At 38.4% G+C, this 26,061-nt stretch overlaps 1 protein-coding gene across 3 annotated transcripts in view; it reads left to right on the top strand.

Moving 5' to 3' along the window:
• LOC145777139 (uncharacterized) overlaps positions 1-26,061 on the top strand; it is a 66,139-nt gene that overhangs the window by 17,977 nt on the left and 22,101 nt on the right. For 2 of the 3 annotated variants that reach the window (XM_082588436.1, XM_082588437.1), the window contains 8 exons: positions 2,852-3,030; positions 7,858-8,029; positions 8,481-8,613; positions 11,220-11,564; positions 18,226-18,420; positions 18,881-18,994; positions 19,407-19,475; positions 25,765-25,972. In XM_082588436.1, the coding sequence (XP_082444562.1) occupies positions 8,026-8,029; positions 8,481-8,613; positions 11,220-11,564; positions 18,226-18,420; positions 18,881-18,994; positions 19,407-19,475; positions 25,765-25,972 (1,068 nt within the window). In that variant the 5' untranslated portion in view covers positions 2,852-3,030; positions 7,858-8,025. Of the gene's footprint in view, positions 1-2,851; positions 3,031-7,857; positions 8,030-8,480; positions 8,614-11,219; positions 11,565-15,390; positions 15,778-18,225; positions 18,421-18,880; positions 18,995-19,406; positions 19,476-25,764; positions 25,973-26,061 lie in introns of those variants that run through there. The other variant, XM_082588438.1, reaches the window with a different exon arrangement.

Below are 26,061 nucleotides of genomic sequence, written 5' to 3'. Positions count from 1 at the left end.
CGGCGTTCCGGCTAAAATCCAGCACTGATTCTTGGTATAGAATTACCAAATAGAAACTAATTTCAAGAGTTAATGTGTCAAGCTATATTTTGTTTTTGTCAAACAATGATTGTATCAGCATTTGTCATAGTGTGACAAAAATGCATTATCTTTGAAAACCATCTACAAGCAGACTTCTACTTCTAATACCTACTTTTAATACCTTCCTTGAAACTATATGAAATAATTGATAACAGATGGTTTGCGTAGGTGTCTCCTGCTCAACGTCTTCACTTAATTAATTGTCATGTGATGTGTGCTTTCCTCGTGTAAATAACCGTTGTGATATGATTTTCTCCTCTGCCATGTTGGTTTCATTATTGAGAATCTTCTTTTGAATTCATGTGTGCTTGGATTACTTATGCAGTTAAATATTTTTAATTCATGTATGTTTACATCAGTAATTTCAATGCTTGTTAAGGGTTAACATGTGTATGGCCGAAAAAGTTCGTAATTTATACTAAATTTCTATTTTCTCTGAAGCATACCTTTATCTATAGCTTACATGTAGCGCAGCCTAGTTGAAAATATGTTTTTGGTACGGATATTTTGCTTTAGGGAAATATATGCGACCTAAGACCACATAGGCTACCTTAGATAAATAGTAACCACATCACCTGATAAAGAAGAAGCAATTAAAAGAAGAATTACACTTGGTTGGCAGGCATTTGGAAGAGCGACTTAACGAAAGCACTATTAAACTACGCACTGCGCAAAGACCACATGAAAAAGTGCTTTTAGGCATTACATGGAAAGACAGGAAACCAGCCAAATGGATACGACAACAAACAGAAATCATAGATATCATTCAAACAATAAAAAGTTTAAAGTGGAATTCGGAAGGACAAATCATGCGAACAACTGACAACAGATGGACAAGAAGAGCTACTGACTGGATACCGCTTGACAATAAAAGCAAAAGAGAGAAACAGAAAACAAGATGGCGAGACGAACTCTACCAATTCGACAAACACTGGACACAAACGTGCAAAGACAGACGAAATTATAAAGATATGGGAAAGGCCTTCGTCCTGCAGTGGAACAAGAATGGCTGACAATGATCTTTCCGTCTTCTCAATCTAAATGCAAGTACCCTATAGGCGACAGATACTATAGGAGCCGTGTGTGTGTCGGAGACAGATACAGTAACATTTTCAAAGGGGATTAAGTGTAGGCCTACTACAGGTCAAGGCTCTTTAATGAGCCCACTGCTCTTCATCATCTGCCCAAACGCCTTGTCACTTCAGTAGCGCACTGGCTGCTCTTGGGAGCTTGTTGTACCCTGACGACCTGGCAAATTTCGACACCTACTTAGAGTCGCTAGACAGGATCACTGCCAGGAAGAAGGGAATGGAAGCAAAGGGCCTAAGCGTGAACGTGGAAAAGACCAAAGTAATGATTTCTGATCTCAACCTGAACTCCCTGAGATCAGGAAATCATCCTTGTTGGGTATGCTTAAATGGAGCGGAAAGAAACTCTATCTTCTGCATCAATTGCTCCCACTGGGTCCACAAAGAATGTAGTGGAATTAAAGTTTCACTCAGATCGAACCCACAACACTCACAGTATGCTCATGCTGTAAGAGCACACCAAGGCCAATAAACGAGGTTAAGGTTAAATGTGACACTTTACGGGGTAGCTGACTTTTGCTACCTTGACGATGTCATGTATTTTAGATGGAGGTGTGAGCTTGCAGCCACAACCCGGTGCAAGTTGGCCTGGAAAAAATTTGGTGAACTCCTTCCTATACAATACAAACAAGCAACTTTCTGTTGCGAAACTTTCTTGGAAAGAACTTGTAAAGCATGGACTTTGCAGCCCTAAGTATGGACTCTACCAACTCGATAAACCGCCAAGTGTAGAGAGGAAGACTTCACTCTCGACAGACTGACCAGTGACCACAGTCTCGACATGAAGACGAGTTCATGGCCTGCATAATTAAAATTGTTTGAAGAAGTTGATGTCCATCAAACGGCGCAACCCTAGGCATGAGAAGTGATAAACTATTGTATAACTTTGCCTGAGTGTTGATTCTAATTCAGAGCTTTTTAACCTTTTTGTTATCGTTGAACCCCTGCTTTACTTTCTCGCTTTTCACGGAAACCCCACGAAAAAAAATTTAGATGGCGTAAAGTAGTTACGTTCTTGTGAATATCATAGTAATGAACATCTGACGCAAAAACTATTAATATTTATTTTTTGGCTGACTGCACTCAACCTCTTGTTGAACTAACTGCCCTTCTTGGAGTTGTACGAATGTGGCAAGGTGATCTAAAATTCAGAATGATGCGTTAATATACTGAACCTAGAAATCAATTTCCCTAGAGAACGAGAACCCTCGCGGAACCCATTAAACTCACGACATGCTACTTCATGTTCCACGGACCCTTTTCAAAAGCAATGTTCTAAATGAAGAAATACGCTAATTGTAGAACATGATTAGTGTATTGAAAGAAAAAGAACCGAAACCATGTCCCGACGGTTTATCGAATCAAATTGCATCAAATTTTGTCGTAACGGGCTTCATCAAATGTAACTTAGGGTCTACTGTTATATAAAAGAAAATAGGTTTCTTTGTAGACGTTTTGGTGAACATCCTGTGTGAAGAATAACACGTAACATTAGCGCCCAGAGGCGTTGAAAGAATATTTTGGGCGCGTTACCAATAAGTGGCTCAGGTGCTCCAAATAAGATATTTTTAAAGACACCAATACGACTCTAAAGAATACGAGGTGTTGACTGCGTCAATACACGGTTAGTTTTAGTGTTACTAACAATTTTAAACTCATAATTTACTTTCTTATTATTGTAGTAAGTTGTACGTCCAACATTTCTGTGACCAGCAAACGCCAATTTCTCACCACTCCTACTTGGCCTGACCCGTGTCCAAACGACTTGGAGTGTCGGTGGATTTTAAAGGCACCCGAAGGATTTCAAGTTCAATTGACAATTCATCAGTTAGATACAAACAACGATGAGCAAGCTTTTACGGTAAACTAATTTTTGCTAATATTTCTTGGTATTCTTTGTTAGATTTCTTAGCGAAAGCTGAAGTTCAGGGCTGCCAAACCCTTCATTTTTGCCGATCAGCAATGCGTTTCAATTTGGCTCAAAAACTATTTGATTTTGTAATAGTCCAAAAAACGCCAAAATCTATTCGAAGATTAAACACAAATAAAAAAGCTGGAGCTTTTCCAAGAATTTGCCTGTTCAGTTCTGGCTGATCTATCAACTTCAGTTATTCTAACATGCTTTGAAATCTTATTGCAAATCACATCATCCGTCAAACATGACAAACAAGATTTGTAAAGGATTCCTCAATAAAGATATCTCTACCAACTTGACTGACAAAATGATGCAAAAAAAAGTAAATCGAAGTTACTTTGTAAGCCTGCAAAAAAAAAGAACTTTTCATTGCTGATTATATATTTCCTTATCTGATAAAAAAGATAATTGAAATTTTTGAATCACACTGAAGCTGCTTCCATAGAGCACTGATCCAACAGCGGAATTCACATAGACTACTAGCAAAAATTTCATTTTAGCATTAGGAATATTAGTGTGTAGGCTACGGCTTCCTTGATAACAGTAGCCTACATTCCAGTAAGCTTCAGAGTCTTGCGGCTATGTATCTGGCAAGTTATTCAGGACATCATGTTCGAAGTTTGCACAAACATCTAAATACCCAAGAGACTGTAGGTCAAGTTTTAGCTTTAGTTTTGGTTTTTGAATGCGCTTGAAAATCAGTTGAAATTTTGCAACGACTGGATTGTGGTCTTAGTCCATGTAGGCCAATGCTTCAGGGCAGGGATGGAGGAACCATTTTAAAAGTAGGTGGGCTCAGAGACTCAGCAGTCAAAGTCAATTCAACTTCTGGGGGGCTTTGCCCCCCAGACCCCCCTTTGCATTGCTGCATTCCAAATACTTTAAGCTAAATCATTTATATATTGAATTTTATAATTGCCTTTGGTACCAAAAAGCAAAAAGTTTCCATTTTTTGGCCCAATTTGGCCAAAACATTTACAAAATTGTTAAATTGCTTGATAGTGATAAAGCTTTGGTAGAAAGTTTGCTTTGTTGAACCATAGAGAAATAAAACATAGTAGGTTAACCTTAGCGGGTTTAACATACTTTATTACACACAAAAAATATAACATAATTAAAATAAACTCAAACGTTTTCGACACGTACGTGTGTCCTCATCAGGAAACAACACATAGGCTACATCGGTATGTCAACCAGACATTTGTTGACAAGGGCCGGGGAGCACTTAAACCCAAACCAAACAACTAAAAGTGCAATTAAAGAGCACATCGCCGCTTGTGAAACGTGCACTGACAATGTCTCGATCGGCCAATTTAAAATCATCTCTGGAGGTAGATCTGATTTTCAGACTAAGATCATGGAAGTCTTAAGAATTAAACGTAACAATCCATCTCTCAACCGGCAGTTATTCGCCTGTGGCTCATCGTTCCTTTTGTGTGTTCTAATTGTTTGTCCAATGCCTGTAATCTACACCTCATGTGATCTGTTTCCCACCGCATAATTTCCTCGTAATCATTCTCGTATCATTTGTTCAGTTTGTGCTTTTCAGTCCAGAGTGTCGTTACAGTTACAGTGCAAAGTCAAATTTATTTTCCGATTTTTCATTTTATGTAGCCTATATTGCAGATTTAATTCTTTTTGTGTGTAATAAAGTATGTTAAACCCGCTAAGGTTATTAGGCTATGTTTTATTTCTCTATGCTTGATAGTGCTGTACAAAATATGGCGATGAACACACAAATAAAAAAGAAACAATACACACACAATTATAATACCACCTGGGATAAATAATCTGGCACAGCATTATACGATAGGCTGTGCGCATATGTAACAGCCGTAGCACCAATATGCAAAATATAATACAGGCATCAACAATGCACAGCTAATTACCACAAAATTTCAATATCAGGAGTGCCGGTAGGCTACTGGTATATAGACACTAGCGTACGCAGGGAGGGGCCATTGGGCCATGCCCCCCCCCCCCTTAAAAATGTTTTAGTAGTTAACGACGTAGATTAAGGCATTTAATATGTTTTGGATTGCACTGTCAGAGCAATTAACAATGTTGTTCTATAGACTAAGCTAATACGAAATACATGGCCCAATCCACCTACACCACCCCAGGTATGCCAATGTAGCGTAGTGTTCTGTAAGCCTATTATAGTGAGAAAAAAATGGATAAAGTCTAAACTAAAACCATACTGGGATATCATGAAGACGACGTCTGGGATATCAATGGCTAGTGGCGTAGCCAGGGGGGTTTGGGGGTTACAACCCCCCCTTTGGCACGCGTGTGACATCACGATATTGAAAATCATGCCTTCAGTCTCTTTATGCTTGGGAATGATGCTTTCAGTCTAAAAAAAACTTGCCTAATTTTAAACAAAACTGCATTAAAAGAGCGAGTTTTGCCAATACCAAACATTCAAACATCTCAGCCAGGAATTAGCAACAAGAAAACATAGAGACTTAGCTTTATTTCCGAAAAATGCAGAAGAAAACATGATCTTATCCTTTTGCTATGCCACGTGACAGCACCATTTTACAGGAATATTTATACCCACATTTTTGTTGAAAATGCTCTCAGAATGCACCAAATTCAAAGTAATTTTCAAAATTTTCTTGGGGAGGCCCCCCAGACCCCCCGCCGCTGGGTGTCCTCTCAGGCAAAAACGCTGTCGGGCTTCGTCCGCCGTTGTCAAACCCCTCCCTTTACAAATTCCTGGCTACGCTACTGTCAATGGCCCCCCCCCCCCCTTGACAAAATCCTGCGTACGCCACTGTATATAGACATATTTAACAGCAAAGTTATTTGGGAGTAACAGTCTGCAGTATTACGTGCATACACAACAGCTGCAACACCAATATACAAATATAATAGGCCTACTGGTATCAAACAACAACACGGTTCCTTCAACTGTCACTTTATAGGTGCCTGCTACTGTATTAGCCTAAACTTGAAATTTTTTCCTAAAAAAGTTAATAATACGATCATTGAAAGCAATAAATTTTTGGAAAATTGAGGTGAGATCAACCTGATCGATCAAGTTTTAGTGAATGTGTTCAACTGTTCATCCTATGGTTCAAGTGCTCTTGGTTTAATTTGCTTTTTAAGTAATTTTTCACCAGTCTGTGGCACGAAAAAAACCTTGTTGTAGTAGCATTAAACATAGGGATTTTCAGGTAAAACTCTATCAGTTTTGATAGATTTATGTAAACGTTTAATCTATTTTATCAGCTTGAGTTCGTTTTCGAGAGAATTAACATCAGTATCCACATCTAGCCTGGTTTAAGTGCCTTCTTTTAGAGAAAAAGTTGCTGCATCCTCTAGCCTACTCTTGCTGCAGCTAAAATTACTTTCTCTATATCACAAAAAACTGCAGGTTATCTTGGTCAAATCTTTCTCTACCTTTTCAAAAATATCTGGCTGTCAAAAGTGGGTGGGCCAGGCCCACCCAGAAAATAAAGTAGGTGGGCCCAGGCCCACGTGGTTCCTCCATCCCTGCTTCAGGGTAGGCTACGCCTGGCCGTCTTTAACAGCATTTTTTTTATCGAGTATTGATAAAAATGTAGTCTATTTGATTTCGTGGTCTGTCTCCAGGACTTGTCCAGGTCTACCTTCTTCTTCGATGTACGTTAAACTAAGTGTTAGTGATTGTCAGGATTTGTCCTCACACCAGTCAACCAGCCTGTCACCTCACTGGTTTTGCGCACCCAGACCAAACTGACCAACAATTTTACCTTCCGCCTCACATCCAACTTTGGCATTGAAGTCTCTCATAACAATTGTTACTTCATTGTATTTGTAAGTTTTGTTTCGTTCATTCAAGGACTCATAAAAGTTATTGATTTCCTGTTCGTCTGAGTCAGTTGTTGGAGCATGTAGGCTGCAATTATAATGGTCACGTTGAAAGGACGAGTTTCACCATCAGGCCTAACAGTAGTTCATTCCTTGGCCAGAAGGAGAGCACTGACTTTGCTAATTGCTCAGTCAGTATAACACCTCCTCCATGTTGATGTTTCGAGCAGTCAGAATAGAAAATCCGTCTTTTGTTCTTAGTAAATTCTCCCGATTTGGTCCATCTAATTTCACATAAACCCAAGCAACCAACTTTCCTTCGTTCTAGCTTTTGCCTACCAATATATTAACTTAGTCCTATAATATCTAACTTCTCTGCTTGGTGGAGTTTTCTAACATTTCATGTTCCAATTCTAGGTACCTTTTTCGAAAATGCTTGCATTGTTTGAGTTTGTATAGGGTACACCGGTGGCTGAATGACGATTTTGCGGACCCCGTGGGTCGTGGCCAGTGCTCTACCTGTGGTGCGTGTAAAGATCCTACGTTACCAGACGCGACACTTGCACGTGATGAGTAACGACTGCGGTCTCGTTTAAGTTGTTTGCCTTTCTTTTTGTTTGATGTATCATGGTTAACTAGGTCAAATACTGGGGTGGGTGCCCCATGTATCCTTCCCCAGGGTATGGTATTGGTTTAAGAGAAGACGCCATTCGCAAGATCTCCTCTCTATCCAGAAGCGCCGGTGATTAAATAATATTTACACATGTGGAGGCTCTGTCCTATAACTCTATGCACTGCAGTACAAACCTCACAATATCAAATGGTTTATTTTATTGTTACTTGTAAAATTGTAAGATGTAACTCTTTATAAAACAGTATTTAAAATCATAAATATAAAACTTTTCTAAACTTACAAACAAATAAAAAATTCAAAAAATAAAAATAAAGAGTTTAATAACAAATTTGCCAAATTAGGTCTTCGATGGCTGCAGAACTGTTCCACTTGGAGATGATTTCACAAACGATACAGTGATTGTCTCTGCTAGTGGAGTGCTAATCATAGAATTTTACTCTGGTAGAATTACTTTTGCTACAAGTACGAGTCAATATCCGCTTCAAAAGACTGGATTTGAAGCTTCATTTATGGGTAGGTTAAACATTGAACGCCACGAACGTATCGACCAGTTTCTGATACAGGTGATATTGACGCTTTGAAACTTATGTAAAATCTTGATTCACATCAAGTACTGACAATAATAACGCATTTTGGCCGTACTAGCAGTATAAGTATAATTATAGTTTGGAGCAGAATTTTTTCACTCTATTTTTTCAAAGAAAAACGAAAACGTTTGATTTGTATGATAAAAACTAAAACGTTTATCTCGTAGGCCCAATTGTGGTTGTTCAAACAATACTGCACTCTAATTATTCTGCACAAAAGTAGAAACATTGCATTAAATCTGAGTCAACTTAACGCAGACAAATTATGCATAAAACTGAAGACACTAACGAAACCTAACTTGAAACCCAGCATCATGTAATCTTGGTGTAGTGGCATTATCTATTCTGCTTCAATGGCCTTATATTGTCGTGCGTAGGAATACCTTGTCAGGACGAAGAGATTCCGGAGCGTGATTTCTGTGACAAGACTGTAAAGTGTGAACTGCAAAGCGACATAAATGCTGTCACAAGTACCTCTGTCTGCAGGATTCAAAATGAAACGGAGTTAAGGTACCAACCATATTTAGCTTACTCTAGATCAGGGGTCCGCAAATACTTTTTGGTGCGACCCAAAAAGCAATCGTTCGAAATCTTCGCGACCCAAAGGTTTCGGAATGCGCAAAACACTTTGCAAATTGATATCAATTCCAATACGGTCGTCCCCGCTTATTAAGGCCACATCGGGACCGGACGATTTTGGCTTATTATCCGGAGACAATTTTCTACCACTCCTATACCTTCAGTAATTTCGGAATGGACCAAATTGGGCTTAATAAGCGGGTGGACCTATTAACCGTGTGCTTCGTCGTCGTGCAAGCCTCTTGGGCCAAGGGTCTATCCTTTTACCACCCCAGATTCAAGCTGTTCCCGGACTACACTGGAAGGCTACTAGAGAGCAGCCAGTCTTTAGTTTCATCATCCATGACACGCAGACCTTCCACTCCGTTAGGTGGTTTGAAGATGGTACAATCATTGATGATGTGGTCTGCGGTCTGTTCCTCGGCACCACAATCACAGGAGGAGGAAGAGGCCGAATCCCTATTGGTGCATATGGTTGAGCGGAAAAAGCCAGACGCCCGTACGAAGACAGTTGAGGCGCACTCATGCTTGTCTTTGTAGTGTCAGGCCGATGAGGCATGTGTCGGCGTCGGGGATGAACGAATGGAGTCTGGTGACACTTGACTTCCCTATAGAATTCCATTTATAGTCTGCCCAAGTAGCTGCAGAGATGAAGTTTATCTGCTTCGTTGATCAGAAGTTGAGCGACTGGTACGAATGGTGTCTTGATTCCAGTCGACGGGGGTGCTGGTTTGGGGGAGCAGAGATCTTGTGGTGGAGAAGATGGTTAGGCTCTAGTGCCCGTCGGCCAAGAAACAGAGTGGCTTCTTCGCGACGAAGCTCCGCAGGTTGGATGCCAGCGAGAATGGCAAAATTGTCCAATGATGTGGGACGCAGGCATCCGGTAACTGTGTGCAGGGCGCTGTTTATGGCAGTGTCGATGTTATGGCAGTGAGCACTGCGGCACCAAACAGGTGCACAGTACTCTGCTGAAGAGTAGACAAGGGCTAATAAGCCATAAGCATGCTATATGCAAAATGTCAGCACTCGCCCCCCAGCTGGAGCCTACCAGGCGCTTGAGTAGTGCAGCGCGGGATGTCATTTTTTTGCGCAGTGACACTAAATGGTGGCGATATGTGTACGATCTGTCTGGTGCCACCCTAAGATATTTTGCTTCGGAGCAGAAGGACAGAAGTTTTCTATTGTAGCTCACGATCAGCTTCCCGATTGTGTAGGTGGAAAGCTGCCAACAATGTTTTGGTTTCGCTGAGTTTCAATCGCCAGTTCTGGACATAAGCTGAGAGAGTTTTCATGCCCTGCCTCAAGGTGTCTTCCAGGCTATATAACCGTGGGCTTAACTACTGTAGCCTACTACAATCGAAAGTGTAAATTTTCTTGTAGCCTACCAAATTGTACGAAACTCAGCACATCAAAGACTATATGATTGTACTTGTTTTTGCCATACAAGTTATATTTATGGTAAGTTTAAACCGTTTTGCGACCCACTGCGGATGGTCTCGCGACCCAAATTTGGGTCGCGACCCACTATTTTTGGACCCCTGCTCTAGATTACTACGTATTGAAAATTTTAACATGTTTTGTTTTCAAACAAACAAATGAATCCAATAATGACCAAATAGATGTGGTTTTCATTGCACGCCAACTACGCAAGTTTCAAGCTTGATGCATAGGCTGCTGACAATGTACCGTCAATGATCAACGATATAACAAGAATATTAGTTTACTCAAAGAAGCATAAGACGATGAAGAAAAAATCAATTGATTGGCAGAATCGAAAAATGATATACAAACGCTCACAAGTTACAAATGTTAACTGAGTTCTCCATTTTTATTTTTATTTCATAACTATTGCATTTCTAAGACATAGCTTGAAAGATGATTTCTGAATTTCATGTGGCATATTGTAGAGATACTGTAGAAAGTAGACTAGGAATTTTGTCCTCGTGGTAGGCCATATTTTATACAAAACTGTACTGTAGGGTTGTTGAAGTTTGTTTCTTTATCAGTTTTGTCGTTTACGTTCATGGTAAACTCTTAGCAGCATGAAAAAGAATCGTTTTCTTTCAGATAATGCTTCACAGTCCACCAATCAAATTGTGTGGTAGAATATAGTAGCTGATGAACTTTTAGACATAATCATCGATAAAGAGTTAAAATCATTAGATGAAGAGTTAAAAGCTATGTTCAGTAACTTAAACTTTGTGCAGGCCTACATAGCCTACTTGAGAGATTACTGATATTTTTTATTCACTTGTTTTTTCTTGTTTGTTATTTCTTCAATAGACTACAGTATACCTTGATGAGCCTCAGTTGCGTCTAAACAGGTTGCACATAGCTTGTTGTTTCGGTTTGTTGACAAGCGGCTAATTCGATGATCAGTGAGGTTTATCCGAGGGCCTGATTTTGCCAAGGCCTATTATATGGTAGGCCCTGGAGATAGACCGTAATGCCGTGAACCTAGGATTTTTAATAATTTTTTTAATTTTTATTGCAACTAAATAGTGCTGAAATTTACCTTAGACTTCCTTATTGTTTAGACAAACTGTGTTCGGGACATACAGCGTTGTTACCTGTTCTGCAAGTCCGACTTTCTTGTGCAGCAACCCAATCTCTTATCTCCACACTTCGTACTGTGATCTTGACTGTCCCGAATACTTTCTATGCCAAAACAATACATGCGTGAAAAGGTCATCTGTGTGTGATGGAGATCCATGTAATGGTTGCCAGGAAGATGACGGATGGCATGACGGAGTAGGATTTCGTTGTCTCCGAAATGGTGAATTTTGCAGAATTCCACAATCGATGTTGTGGGATAGAATACGAGACTGCGACCAAGGCGATGACTTGTGCTTTTCTTCAGACATAGAATACAGCAAAGTCAGGTAGTTATTTTCACCTTTTAATCTTGTATTGCTATGATGTTAAAAAAAAATATTATACATTTCAGTGTTTCCAGCAGTGTAAAATAAGTACACCCAGTTTCTAAGTTTTTTCTTGACAAAACTACACGGGATAGCAGACAAAAAGATTCACAACTACTGAATCTCGTCAATTGCACATAGCCGATATTGTAAGTCAGGGGTGGCCAACAAGTCGATAGCGATCGACCGGTTGATCGCCTAGCCTCAGCTGGTTGATCGCGTGTGATTTTGTGATGACTAAATAAGATTCTTCAAATACATTTTTACACAGTGGTTCTAAAATGGCTTATAGGCAAATTGTTCGTAAGCAATTGTTTGTAAAGCAATTGTTCGTAAGCAATTGTTCGTAAAACAATTGTTCGTAAACTGTTTTTCGTAAAATGAAATCCATAAAACAATTCTTCGTAAAGCATTTCTTCGTATAGCCTACATCAAATTTTAACTGCATGCACGAAAAAATGCTTTAGGAAGAATTGTTTTACAAAGAATTAATTTTACGAACAATTGTTTTACGAACAATTGCTTACGAACAATTTATTTACGAACAACTGTTTATGAAAAAACGTCGGACACCCTAAAATGGGAATTTCAAGCAGAGCATTGCTACGTGTACAAACGCAAAACAACGCACATTATTACGAGACAATTTCGAGCTTAGCCGCTTGCTGAGAAAGGAATATTAGTAGGGTTGCCAGATTGGGCGCTTTTACGCCCAATTGGGCTACTTTTGATTTCTCCAGGCGCCAAAAATTCGCGTTGGGCGCGCTTTTTTGGTTGGCGCCCAATTGGGCTACTTTTTTTTAAAAATATAAAATAACTTTTTATGTAAAAATTGTATTATGTTTAAGATTTTTACCTAATTTTTAGTTATTTCACTGAGGAGCACCGTTTTTGGAGACCTCGGTCAGGCAAGGTTACAAATTTGGTAGAAAGATGTCAATTTTCAAAAATGTGCACGTTTAGGGTTTAATATCTGGCAATTCTGGCAACTTAAGTGATCCAGGTTTTTATGAAAATGCAGGTGGATATCCAGTTCAGTTTGTTTTTATTTCTACCCATCACAACGAAAAACAATAAACGTCAAACATATGCAGGGGTCTAGAAAAAGGTAGAAGCGACAAAACACGGACGCTATAACGTGCATGATGCCAAAACAGGACAATCAGTTATGGCATGGTCACCACATCTTAATAAAGTTTTTACAAATGTAGAAAGATGAGAGAAAAAAGGCTAGTGAAGTTTTTTTTTAACAATTTATATGAGTAAAAAAAAAACAAGACAAAATGATACTTTCTACGTTGATCGACCTTGGTGGGTTATCAAAACTGTTGATGGTCTTGAGGGGAACACTTTTGAAGCGTTAGATCAGTGGTCGGGAACCTTTTTAAGTAAGAGAGCCATGGCATTAAAGCTGCATTTTTGGAAATACATTTTCGTGAGAGCCGTAGGTTATACTGCAATGCCTTAACACTTAATACAATTAACACGTGGTGGCACTGGTGAAGTTTTGAAAGTAGGAACGTGTCTTGGCAAGAGGAGAAAAACAGCGGGGGGTTTTCCCCACCAGAAAAAAATGAAAAATTACAATTAATTTGGTGCATTCTGAGCGCATTTTCAGCTCTAAATTGTAATGAAAAGTTAAGATAAAACTTTTGCGGTTTGCACTTTAGAAGATTTTTTTTTGCTAGTCAGATGCCGTCTTCAAAAGAGCTATAGGTTTCCCACCCCTGCGTTAGCTCATCACGAAAAGAAATTAAACCATTTTTTGTGTTTAGGTACTTGTTTGTAGTTATTTTAACAAACAGTTGAGTGAATGCATATGGTTGCCAATCTGTCTGAAAGATGTAAAGAACTGGAAAAAACACATATAATTTGGGACTGATGATCAAGCGCTCTGGAAGTATTTTGTATAATAGCCTATCTCTTTGCTTGGGCTCCATTTTGGGCTCCATTTTAGAACCCCCCAAAAAATTGGGCTACTCTTGGGCTACTTTTTGCATAAGCTTGGGCTCTTTTTTATATTAACCTCTGGCAACCCTAAATATTAGTTGTAAGCAGGCGCATTGACTAGTCATTAGAAAGTACCTAGTTTTAATTTGATAGCTGCTTCTATTGAAAAAGTACCTTGAAGTGGTAGTTGTTTTTTGCAAGTAAAGCATAGTTGTTCTTAGACAGTAAAGGAACAGTAAAAAATGTTTAGACTGTAGGCCAAATTAGATGATTAGTTTAGATTTACCTTTATACATTTATTACAGCCTTACCCTAGCCTAAATTAAATACAATGAGCGCTCTAAAGAGGAAAATATATTATTTTAATGAAGACTGGGAGCTTACCTATTTTTGTGCTATGGTAAACGATACCTGCACCCGTCTTATTTGCAATGCTTCACTTGCTTGCCGAAGAAGGGAAATGTTGAAAGGCACTTTATGACACGCCATGCTAAGTGGTCACAACGGTAAACCATATATCTCCTTGTAGGGATGGAGGAACCATTTTAAAAGTAGGTGGGCCCAAAAGCGTAGCAATCAAAGTTATTCAAACATCTGGGGGGCTTTGCCCCCCAGACCCCCCATAACATTGCTGCATTCCTAATACTTCAAATCGCTTGTGCATTTGTGTTTTCATGATTGCCTTTTGTGCCAACTAGCGAAACATTTCCGTTTTTAGGCCCGATTTGGCCAAACAAATTACAAAATTGTTAAATTGCTCTGTAGCCCTGTACAAAATATGGCCATGTATACACAAATAAAAAGGCAATAGGCTATACACACACAGTTATAATACCAACCTGGGAGAAATAATCTGCAGTATTATACAGTAGGCCTATGTGCATGCACTGCATAAAAATGTAATGATATCATTGTTTTAACCTTGGAGAACAATTAGATTGATTTATAGATTACTTCACCAATCACAGGCAACCACACCCACTGCCCATCAACAGTGGGCTCAACAGAAAAGTTTGAAGATTAGATTTCATTATTGAGCTATCAAAAATAACACAGGCAAACAAAAAATTTTTTTTTTAAAGGCACGGCATGTGAGAGTCATTTTAGGGTATTTCGAGGCCCCTGATTCCGCACTTGTTTTTTTCGAATTTACTCTAGTTTTTAAGATAGCCTTCAGCAAAACCCTTTTTTTGCAATTTGAGCCCTTACAGATTTAACGTCGTGTCGTTTATTACATAGACAAAACTGAAAGTAATCCCAGGCACATTTCTGAGTTGTATAAACGCCATTTGAAACCAATCACGTTGATTACAACCCAAAAAAACAGCTATTTAACGTTTACTGGCCTAGTAACAATCAAAATACGACGTGAAGCAAGCCTTATGGGATACAAGATATAGAATAAATAACTTGTGCTTTGCCTTAATATATTTGTTGACTTCAACAATATCAGACTTACTAACTAAGCTACTAAGTACAAACAAAATGCATACATTGTTTTGCTTAACAACTAGACGAATAAGCAAAACAAATCTTAGTTTGATACTCATCTTGGAAGCCCTGTACATAAAACGTCACAATCCACTTTTGAACAGACAATTGTATGCTTGCGGCTCGTCTTTCTTGCTCTCTGTATTTTAAAATTAGTTTTTTCGCACCTTGCCTTTTTACCATATCATGTGACCTGTTTAACACCTTTTGATGCAGTTACCTTTGATTCTCGTGGAGCCTATATCGTTGAGTTTGAGCTAGTCAGAAGTACTGTGCAGTTTTTTGTCTTTTTCTGTTTATAGATTTAGTTAACCATTGTATTTTTTCAGATGTAGTTAATTTGTATATATGTATGTTATTCCTGAAGAGGACATCTTGTGATGTCGAAAACGTTCGATACTTAATTTGTTGCGTAGTTTTATGTTTATGTAAATGTAATAAACTTAAAGATGCTAAACTTGATCACGTTGCTCGGCTTCGTATGCCTATGGTTCATTGTATAATCCACCAACAAGTACTGTGCAGCAAACGACTAAACACAAAGGAGATAATGGAAGTTTGTCAATTCAAAATTACCAATTCAATTAGGGCGAGAGCCCTACAGCGACGTCTTTTCAAGCAGGAGTTTGAGAACTTTTGCTACATACGGATGTAAGATGGTTCAGTAGCAACAAATTTTTGCAAAGATTCTGAGATCTATTACAAGACATCAAAGCATTTCTTCACACTAGAGGTGATGACTACTCCAAATTAGATAATTTTCTTGGCTGAATGACTTGGCTGTGTAGTAGGGTGGCTCGTTTTGAACTTTTTTTTTTAATTCTCTCGGGGTATTTGGGAAATGGTGCCAATGAGTGAGAAAACGCTCATGACAAAATTTAAGATTTGTAAAAAATTGTCTTCAGCCTCCTCATGGGGCCCAAAAATCGAAAAATGAGGTCAAAAACGCATTTTTTTTCAAAAATATTTTTAGTTTGGGTAGATAGGCCTACAATATTGTTTAGATATATCTAATTAGCCTAAGGAAAAAAATTGGAGTCATTTGAACTATTCCTTCAGCTTCCTCACAGCTTCTGAAAATTTCCATTTTGCTAAAAATTTCTCATTTTTGTGGGTGGTTACATGATACATAATTGCGTTAGACATTTTGCCAGCTATAAAACGTCATTGTATTTCTGTTTATAGACCTGCCCTGAGCTGTTGCGTCATTTTTTAATGAAATTGGGTTAATTTAGTAGGAAAAAGTGACTTCTTTTATTTGAATTTACGTCACTGACGAAGTTTGTAGTTATGTAACCACAAACAAAAATGCGAAATTTTCAGCAAAATGGAAATTTTCAGAAGCGTTAAGGAAGCTGAAGGAATAGTTCAAATGACTCCAATTTTTTTTCTAAGGCCAATTAGATATATCTAAACAATATTGTATCTACCCAAACTAAAATATTTTTGAAAAAAAATGCATTTTTAACCTCATTTTTTGATTTTTGGGCCCCATGAGAAGGCTGAAGACAATTTTTTACGAGTCTCAAATTTTGTCATGAGCGTTTTCTCACTCATTGGCACCATTTCCCCACTACCCCGAGAGAATTTAAAAAAAAAGTTCAAAAACGAGCCACCCTACTGTGTAGGCTGATTTTACTGGCAGGTTAAGTGCTTTAAATTTGCAGTTGCAAGGGAAGAGCAAATCAATCAGTCAATTGATCAGAGCTAATGGTGCTTTTAAGATGCAAATCCCGTCATTGATCTTCGATCTTGAAGAAAAACGATTTAGCCTACTTTTTTCCCAAACATCATAAAAAAAACACTTGCAAAACTATCCTCACAGTATTTAGAATCCTGAGAAATACGTTGCTGAAATACATGTAGTTTCTCATGAATTTGAAGTTAGATTTAGTGATTTTAAAAAGATTGAAGAAATTGTTGAATACGTGTCATACCCATTCAAGTTGGATTTAAACGTGTCCATTATTTCTAGTCAAATCAGTAAAGTTTTTTCGTTGGAATGTGATGCAGTTGAAATAGAAATATTGACAATGAAGGCCGATGTCTTTCTCAAGGCTCGGGAATCTGAAAACGATTTCTGGAAATTTGTTAGTAAAAAATACTACAATATCAAAAAATGTTCCGAGTACATCCATTCTTGTTTTGCTTCAACTTATTTATGTGAATCTGCATTTTCATTTATGAACACAATCAAAACAACACAACGATCTGTGCTAACGGACTGTCACTTGAGCGATGGTTTAATGTTGTCTCTGACAGGATACAAACCTGAATATGAAATGTTGGTGAAAGATATGATGACCCAAATATCTTATTGACTTAGTTAAGATTAAAGTAAATTTTGTATCGTTCTCTTAGTCTTTGTTGTTCCTTTTTTATATTGGGCTTTTGAGTTAACTCGAACTTGAAAACATTGCTTACGATGTTGGTAATATTCGGTAAATATGAAAGTCCATTACAGTGTAAAAATTACTGGGAAAACATCACTTGTTGCAATTTTCTTGCGAGTTTTTGATAAATTTTCGAGATGATCGCAATGGAAGGCAGGTTGGCCACTCTTGTTCTAAGTGAAAACAACGATAAATATAGTCGGACAGAAAGTCTTATTGCACGCAATGGAATTGCGCATCCCTTTGTCCTGGTATCTCGATAAGTACGGTATCTATCAAAAAAGCATTTTCTAAATAGCCACGCAAATTGATTTGAACTATAGAGCATCGCTGAAATGTTGACTTATATGACAGGAATTTCCAAACGTTTTCGAAAATATTTCGAAAAGAAATTTAATGACTCTGTTGTTCTTGCATTGTGTTCTTGTTGATTGCCACGTAATTGGTTACCATAATAAATATACAATCTCAAAGCTTAGGCAGAATTATAAGAACAAAACTGAGTGAACAATTTAATGTCACTCACCAAGACTAGCGAAATGAGGCCAATGGCTTCAAAACCTTGCACAACTTTGATTTAAACGGTAGGCCTATAAAACTGTAGGTAACTCTCTTTAAGACATAAGTAATCTTTCAATCAAGTTGGGTTTAATTTACGGTTTTTACGACTAAGTAAGAGCTAAGGTAGTCCTACATTAATTTTCAGATAAGAATTTACCTTCTACCTGTAGCCTATGATTTTATATAATAAACTACAGTATTTATCATAATTATTTTTTAAATTTCAGAGATGTGCGCTTTCTGCCTTCCACAACCTTCAACGATTCACTTTGTTTCTACTGCCTGGATCGGTCCATGATTATACCGCACCGTAAAGTCTGTGATGGAGTCATAGACTGTACCGATTTGACAGACGAGTGCTTGTGTGAGGGAGAACAGCCAAAAGTGTGTGATAATGTGATGTTAAAAAGTACAGCCATCACGTGAGTTACTGAATTGTTAGATTTGTACTATCACCTTTGAAGCTTATTACGTATTCATGGCAATGGATCAGTCAAGGCATCTGAACATTAATTAGACATGTCGCTTATCATGATTTTTGTTTTTATTTAGTTATACCTATATAGGCTAACCCTACAATTATTGATTTAGTGATACTGTACCATGTAAAAATGTAAATCTTGTTGTTTTATCTATTTTTTCAAGTTTGTGGTACAACACACGAACCCTTTATAAAAGCTCCAAAATGATTTGGTATAAAATAGCTCAACTTTTAACTTTATAGACATGCACCGAATTTCTAGTAGCTCAAGTTTAAAGCGGTGTACAAGTCGGATAAATCTCTGTTTGGCAATAAATGTCAACTCAAAACGAACAAATGAAACTAGATTTGAAGGTGTTTCTATCTCACTTAATTCACTCTGAGGTGTTCAATTCCTTTAGAAAAACCGACACTTCCTGTTCCATTGGACAGGTTTCATGTGGAGATGGTAGTTGTATAAACCGCACTTCAGTTTGTGATTCTGTTGCTGACTGTTCAGATAATAGAGATGAGAGGTACAGTAATTGTTTTGAGCCATTTCGTGCTTTAACCTTCAGTTATCATTTCATGCTAACACGGCCACTGTTTGCCCTTTGTGACAGATGAGCCATTTCATGCTTTAACCTTTTCTCTATGAAGGGCAAACAGTGGCCGTCTTAGTACTGAAGGAAAAATAGCAAGATTAATGAATGTCTCATGAAAACGTCTTTAAAAGTGAAAGTATGAAAAATACTCTGTTTTACCATATAGCCTACTGGTAAAAATTGGGAACGTATTGAAATGGTTGTGGCTACAATTGTAGCCTACAGTACATCAAACGCACAATCTATGGAGTGAATAAATTGCATGACAAAGTTAAAAATTTGAATGATTTGCTATTTTCACGTGTCAAAAACTTTCAGTTTTGCCTTGTTTTCTTTTATACAGAAGCGAATATTGCGGGGTAACTTTAAAATGTAAGGACACCAAGGCAGTTAACTCTGGTCAAGAATGCAGGTTTGGAAAACAAATTTTTCAATACAACGATCAATCTTAGAGTTTTTGCTCATTCTAATTTTACTAACAAACAAATAAATAATGAAGTTCAATACATTTTGTTGTTGCCTTATGTTCAATGCAAAATTGTCGTTTTTGAAAAATGTACAAATAAGTTTAGAATATGTTGCATTTCAGGTATGTACAATTAGAAAAATATGAGCTTGCTCAAATTATTATCTGTTGTGGATTATGAAACAAATGACAAAAGACATCGAGGATTGCTTTGAGTCAAAAAAAGCCAGCGCTGTCTTTCTAGATTTTACAGCTGCCTACGATACCGTGTGGTAGGCCTACCGCGGCCTAACTTACAAGTTGCTTTGCCGGCTTTCAAACTGACATATGGTCCATATGATCATGATCATGGAACTTGTCATCGTTGTCGTCGTGTGAGCATCTTGGGCCTAGAGTCTATCCTTTTACTACCCCAGATTCACGATGTTTTAGAACTATGCTGGAAGGCTACCAGGGAACAGCCACTCTTTGGCTTCGTCATTCAAGACACGCAGACGTTTCAATCCATTAGGTGACTAGAAGATAGTGCAATCGTTGATGAAGATGGTGCAATCCTCATTGATGCATAGTTGACTGGAAAAGCCCGACCGCCGTACGGAAACGATTGAGGCGCACCCATGCCTGTCTTTGGAGCGTCAGGCCGGTGGAACGAGTGTCGCCATCGGAAATGAACGAATGGAGTCTGGTGGTGTTTGACTTCCATTGAGAGTTTATTAATGGGTGGCTCGATTGGCCGCAGATATGTTTTGTCCATTAGGTTCGTGAGTAAAGTTGAGCGCCTGGCACAAATAGGTGTATTGATTTTAGTCGATGGTGTGCTCTCTTGGGAGAGCATAGATCTTAGAATGGAGAGGATGGTTAGGCTCCAACGCCCGATTGCCGGTCGACCGAGAGACAGAATGGATTCTTCGTGACGAAGCTCAGTGGACTGGATGCCAACAAGAATGGGAAAATTATCTAATGGTTTGGGACGCAGGCACCCGGTCAGTGTGCGCTCTTGATGGCAGTGTTGATGTTGTGGCAGTCAACACTGCGGCACCAAAAAGGTGCACAGTACTTTGCTGAGAAGTAGACAAGTGCGAGAGCTGCCATACGCAAAGTGTCAGTTCTCGCTCCCCAGCTGGAGCCTGCCAGGCGTTTAAGTAGCACAAAGCGCGATAGGAGTTTCTTGCGCAGTAACACCAATGGAACTTGTAATGAATCGAAGCTTCACCCTCACCATCGGCAATTCACAGCAGAGCAGACGGAAACGCCTGAAAAATGGCATCTCACAGGGATCAGTCCTGGCTCCACTTCTCTTTAATATCTACACCCACGACCTGCCAAGCACACCCTCCGAAAAATATGCATAAGCGAACGACCTGGAAATTCTACACTCTCCAAAGTCATGGGAAAACTTAGAAAACACCCTGAGCCAGGACAAAAAAATCTACTCTGCTTATATCCAGAAATGGCCAACTTAGCGAAGCTAAACTGTGGCAGCAGCTTTCCATCTACGCAACCGTGAAGCTGATCTTGAGCTGAATGTCCAGAACAACGGAAATTCTCTGTCCTTCTGCCCTGAACCAAAATACCTCACTTACTACAATAGACAGATCGCTCATTTATTGTCATTGCGCAAGAAAGTGCCATCCCTTGGCCGACTCCAGCTGGAGGCTAGGGCTGCTATCCGCAAATTGTCTAATCCTAAGCAGTACTGTGCACCTGTTTGGTGCCGCAGTGCTCACTGCCATCACCAGAGCTGTGCGCACATCACTGACCGGATGTCTGCGTCCCGGGCCGTTGAGAGAGCATTTTGGGCCCGGTACCAAGCAAAAATCCGGCCCCCAAAGCTTCAAAAAGCAAAGCAACTTGTAAAACGACCTGAAATGCCCTTTCACAACTTTTTGAAATTCTTCATAAATAGCGTTAGCTAAATAGGGGCAGACCACCAAAAATTTGGACTAATGATATTGAAGACTGGTCAGGACTTAAATACAAAACTGCAGTAGAAAAATCTTACAACAGAGAAACTTGGCATCTCATTGCCTCTAACCCTCGACGAGAGGAAAGAACTTAATGATGATGATGATCATCTTTCACATAGGTCTAAACAATTTTTGAAAAGTTAGGTAAAAATAAACACCATGTCTCGTTGATTTTCACAGCTGGTACAACCTAAGTACCGGTACAGCCCACAACCACAACATAGATACAATTATTAGATACATATCCAAAATACACCCACATTAAAAAAATGACTTGATAGCGGTAAATTACAAGATAAGAAAACATATTATGTTTTGCTGTTGTACCCAGTTAATACATTAACACCAATTTAGTTGCAGAGTGTTTTAAGTGTTTCTTACATGCAAAGGTAGTGGTCACAGTCAACAAAGGTTTATTTGCTCTCAATATAGTTGGCTACATCTTCAGCATGCCACTGAGCTTAAAAGCGGTGAATGCTTTTTTCCAAAATAAGTTTGTACAGTTGTACTTTTCACTGAAATAGCACCTTTAACATGATAGTTCTTTGAAACCCTGTCTTGTTTTGAACTATTTTTTTTTTTAGTTTTTGTCATAGTAGAGTTTCTAATTTTTATGTAATGCAAGTTGAAGCTTGTGCAAATGGTTCGCACGCCTTCCTGCATGAAAAAGTTGTGGGACAGAAAAGTGGTACATTACCATTGATAGGTGTAGAAGTTTACTTAATCAATTTCTGTTGTTCAACATCACACAACTGAACTTTCCCATCGATTTTTTAGTTTTTAATAGTTCCTTTTTTTATGAATGAACCTTTTCAAGAAATGGCACAATTAATCAATTAAATGCAATTTAACTTTCTAAATATGTTTTTAATATCTTGGTTAAATGTAACAGTAAAAGCATGCGTCTAACATATGACATCTATAGATAGATAAAAGTAGCTGAAAGTCTGTACTAAATACCTTGTAAGGGATGCTGATTGGTAATACTCCACATTCAATACTCCATTTCAGGCTCACACTTTCAACAGACCATTAAAAAAAACTTGTTAGCTTAAGATTTATAGTTATAGCAAAAAGAAACATTTCCTTAATTCATCAGCAGACTTTATACACAAACTAGGTTTGTCGTTTTATTCAATAGCTGTTCAGATCGTATCAAAATAAACTGATGTGATATAAAGAGTCCTTGTAAAAATCAAGCGTGTCTTTGAAGTGTTCTAAAAAATGTAAACTCCCAAAAGAAGGTCACCCATGCGCATTGCGCAACTGGTTGATAACCCTACTCGGTTGTCAAGCGATGCAATCTTTACTGATACAAAAATTAATAAATAGAATAGTTTATTAGCCTACCAATCAGTAAAAAAAAATGCGAACATTGAATCAGTGTAAAATATAGCATAGGCTACTGTGTAGGGATTTTAACGTGTCTGATCCTCTAGTGTAGGGTTTCGCCTAACTTACTGTCGTAATTTGTTTATAAAATGGAAAATAAAAAGGATAATTTAAAAGAATATTGAGGCTCTCTGTCTCTAATTAAAAAGATAATTTAGGCTTCTGGCTGTCTAGTCTAGGGGTATGACTTCCTACAAAAGCAAACGAATTAAATAGAATCATACATTTTATTGTTTATCAATATTACAAGTTTTAGTATTCGGGGAGTTGAGAAAAATGACTAACTAATCTAGTTTATTGAGACGGGTGTCGGATGAGTGACATTCTCCCGGCGTGAATTTAACCTTCTCGTTCTAAAATTCAGTCCGTTCGTTTTGCCAGTCTAATTTCGAATGCCTGTCTTTTTCAATTCCCCGCTTACTTCATAATATACCGGTAGAGCCTTTTCATCAATAACAGCTATCGTAAGAATCAAGGGAAAAGCTATAGGCTACCGGTTTCATAGTTATGTCGCTTTAGAAATACAGATGTGTTGAGCTAGATTCTGTGTGAGTGGCATTTGTTACAGGAAGCTTGACTTATGTTCTGTGAGAACGCTAGGTTTTGAATTTGCAGCATTGAAATGCATTTTGCAATACTGATAATTTTCGGTTAAATGTTAAAATATAATTTTGTTAGTTAAAAACATGGTACATGTTACAACTGCATAAAATTTAGCCAATATGTCTTTAAGTTATCACTAAAAAAATGTTATTGTTGGACAGCAGACCTCGAATAATCAACATGACACAATTTGAAAAAATCTAGAGTTTTATTTATTAACATTGACAATAAAACACTAATTGTGTACTTTAGCCATCTTTAAATGTTGCAAACCTGGTGACAACTTTATTAAAAACTTTAGTACTGGCAGCAACATGTATTGTATCATTATTATTCTATTGTTTAAGTAGCCTACCGGTATTTAATGCACTGCGTTTTGAAAAACCTAAGCTTCTAACATTATTTGTAGAGCCATGTGAAATAGTAAAATACCAGTAATAATAATAGCTGGTACTGGCATCCAAATAAAGTTGTCATAAGAATGAAATTTTCAAATGTCCACAGAGCAAAGATAAGCATTTAAAAAATCTAGGCTCTTATTGGATACTTTTCAAAACTTCAATTTGGCATGATATTGAAAGTCGCAATCTTCTCCATCCCAATGTCTCTGCTCTCCCAAACCAGCAACCCAGTCGACTGAAATCAAGACATTCATTGGGCCAGTTGCTCAACGAACCTGATGGCCGAAACATATCTGTGGCTAAGTTGGCGGACGATAAATGGAACACGAGCATCACCAGACTCCATTTGTTCATTCCCAATGCCGACACCATGCCTATGGGTTGAACAGTACAAAGACATGCGTGGATGCGCCTCAACCGTTTCCATGCGTGTCGGGCTTTTTTGCTCTACCATGCACCAATGGGGAATGGCTTCTTCCTCTTCTTGTGAATGTGGTGCCGAGGACCAGACCGCAGGCCACATTATTAACGAATGCATCATTTTCAAGCCACCTAATGGGTGGAAGGTCTGCATCTCTTGGATGATGAAACCAAAGACTGACTGCTTTCCAGTAGCCTTCCAGCCTAGTCCTAAAATATCGTGACTCTGGGGTGGTAAAAGGACATACCTTCGGGAGTGCAACCTATTTCGTCCCCTGAGAAGATCGAGAAAAAAATACAATAGAGCCGAAGTCGCTGATCGGAGTTGCCGCAAACATTTCATATTCTTTCTCTTGAAAAGATCGAGAAAAATACAGAAGCGCCGAAGTTGCTGATCGGAGTTGCCGTTGCTGGAGTTGCCGAAACAGTTGACCAGTTGGGTTAGGGTTAGCTGCCACACTGGAAAGATCTATTCACTTCCAACTAACATTTCTAGACAAAATTACATTGAAAAAGTCACACTTATTTTGTGGTGGCCCATAATAAGTCAATGATTAATTCAAGGGAAAATTTTTAAAATGTTTGTGGAAACTCTGATCAGCGACTTCGACTTTGTTCTATTTTTTCTCTCGATCTTTCCAGGTGACGGAATCAGGGGACGAAGTGTTCAGGGAACAAAATAGGTTGCATCCGACCCTCGGCCCCAAAGGCTCACACGACAACTACATAAGGAATCTTTCATGCCGGAAATACAGTAATGGCCATAATAAGACAAGCGTGGGGCGCCTTAACCATCTCCGGGCGGGCGATGGGCTTTCCGCTCTACCATGCACCAATGGGGAATGGCTTCTTCCTCTTCTTGTGAATGGTGCCGAGGAACAGACCGCAGACCACATCAATAACAAATGCACCATCTGCAAGCCACCTAATGGATTGGAAGGTATGCATGTATTGAATGATGAAACCAAAGACTGAGTGCTTTCTAGTAGCCTTCCAGCATAGTCCTGAAACATCGTGAATCTGGCGTGGTAAAAGGATATACCTCGGCTCCAGGTGCTCACATGACAAACCCACAACTACGTAAGGAATTTTTCATAAACAAAATACACTAATGGCCAAAGACATCAATATTATTACAACCAAAAAATGTTTAAATGAACACTACAGAAGAATTCAAATAAACAATATTTTATTTAGTCTCCTAAACATGAAGTGGATTAATTTTTATTGGTAAGCTACACGTTATCACGTGTAGTGATGTTAGAGTGTCCTTTAACTGCTTTTAGTTGGATAGTAGGAAACAAAGCTCCGTCCGTCTATGGTAATTTTTATGTTTCTGCATAAAATAAAAACCTCCTCGTTTGACCATTCATCTATTCAAAATTTGCAAACAAAATTTTCAAAACAAGTTTCGCAAATCATTGCATGAGACATTCCCTTGCAACTTTTAAGATGTCAGACTTCTTGCTCCAACAACATTGAAGTACTGTGTGGAGGAAAAGAGGAATGTACGTCATCGTTTAATGGTACAAGTTCGTCAGAGGGATGTGGATGCCATGAAGAGGAGTGTTTCGCGAAGTGTATGGATGCTTCGCTTCATCGTTGCATTGTGACTGAAGAAACAGAACCTAATCAAAACGATTTGTTTTGTTCAGTTAGTGTAAGTTACATTGTTTAATCAGTTTCTAATTACAACTAATTATTGCAGTTCGTTAGATTAATTGGATTTCCCTTACTTCAAGCTGTTCG

This window comes from Aplidium turbinatum, chromosome 9 (assembly GCF_918807975.1).
Source record: "Aplidium turbinatum chromosome 9, kaAplTurb1.1, whole genome shotgun sequence".
Lineage (NCBI taxonomy): Eukaryota > Metazoa > Chordata > Ascidiacea > Aplousobranchia > Polyclinidae > Aplidium > Aplidium turbinatum.
Note: the sequence above shows the minus strand (reverse complement) of the source record. Positions and strands in the feature narration are given on the sequence as shown.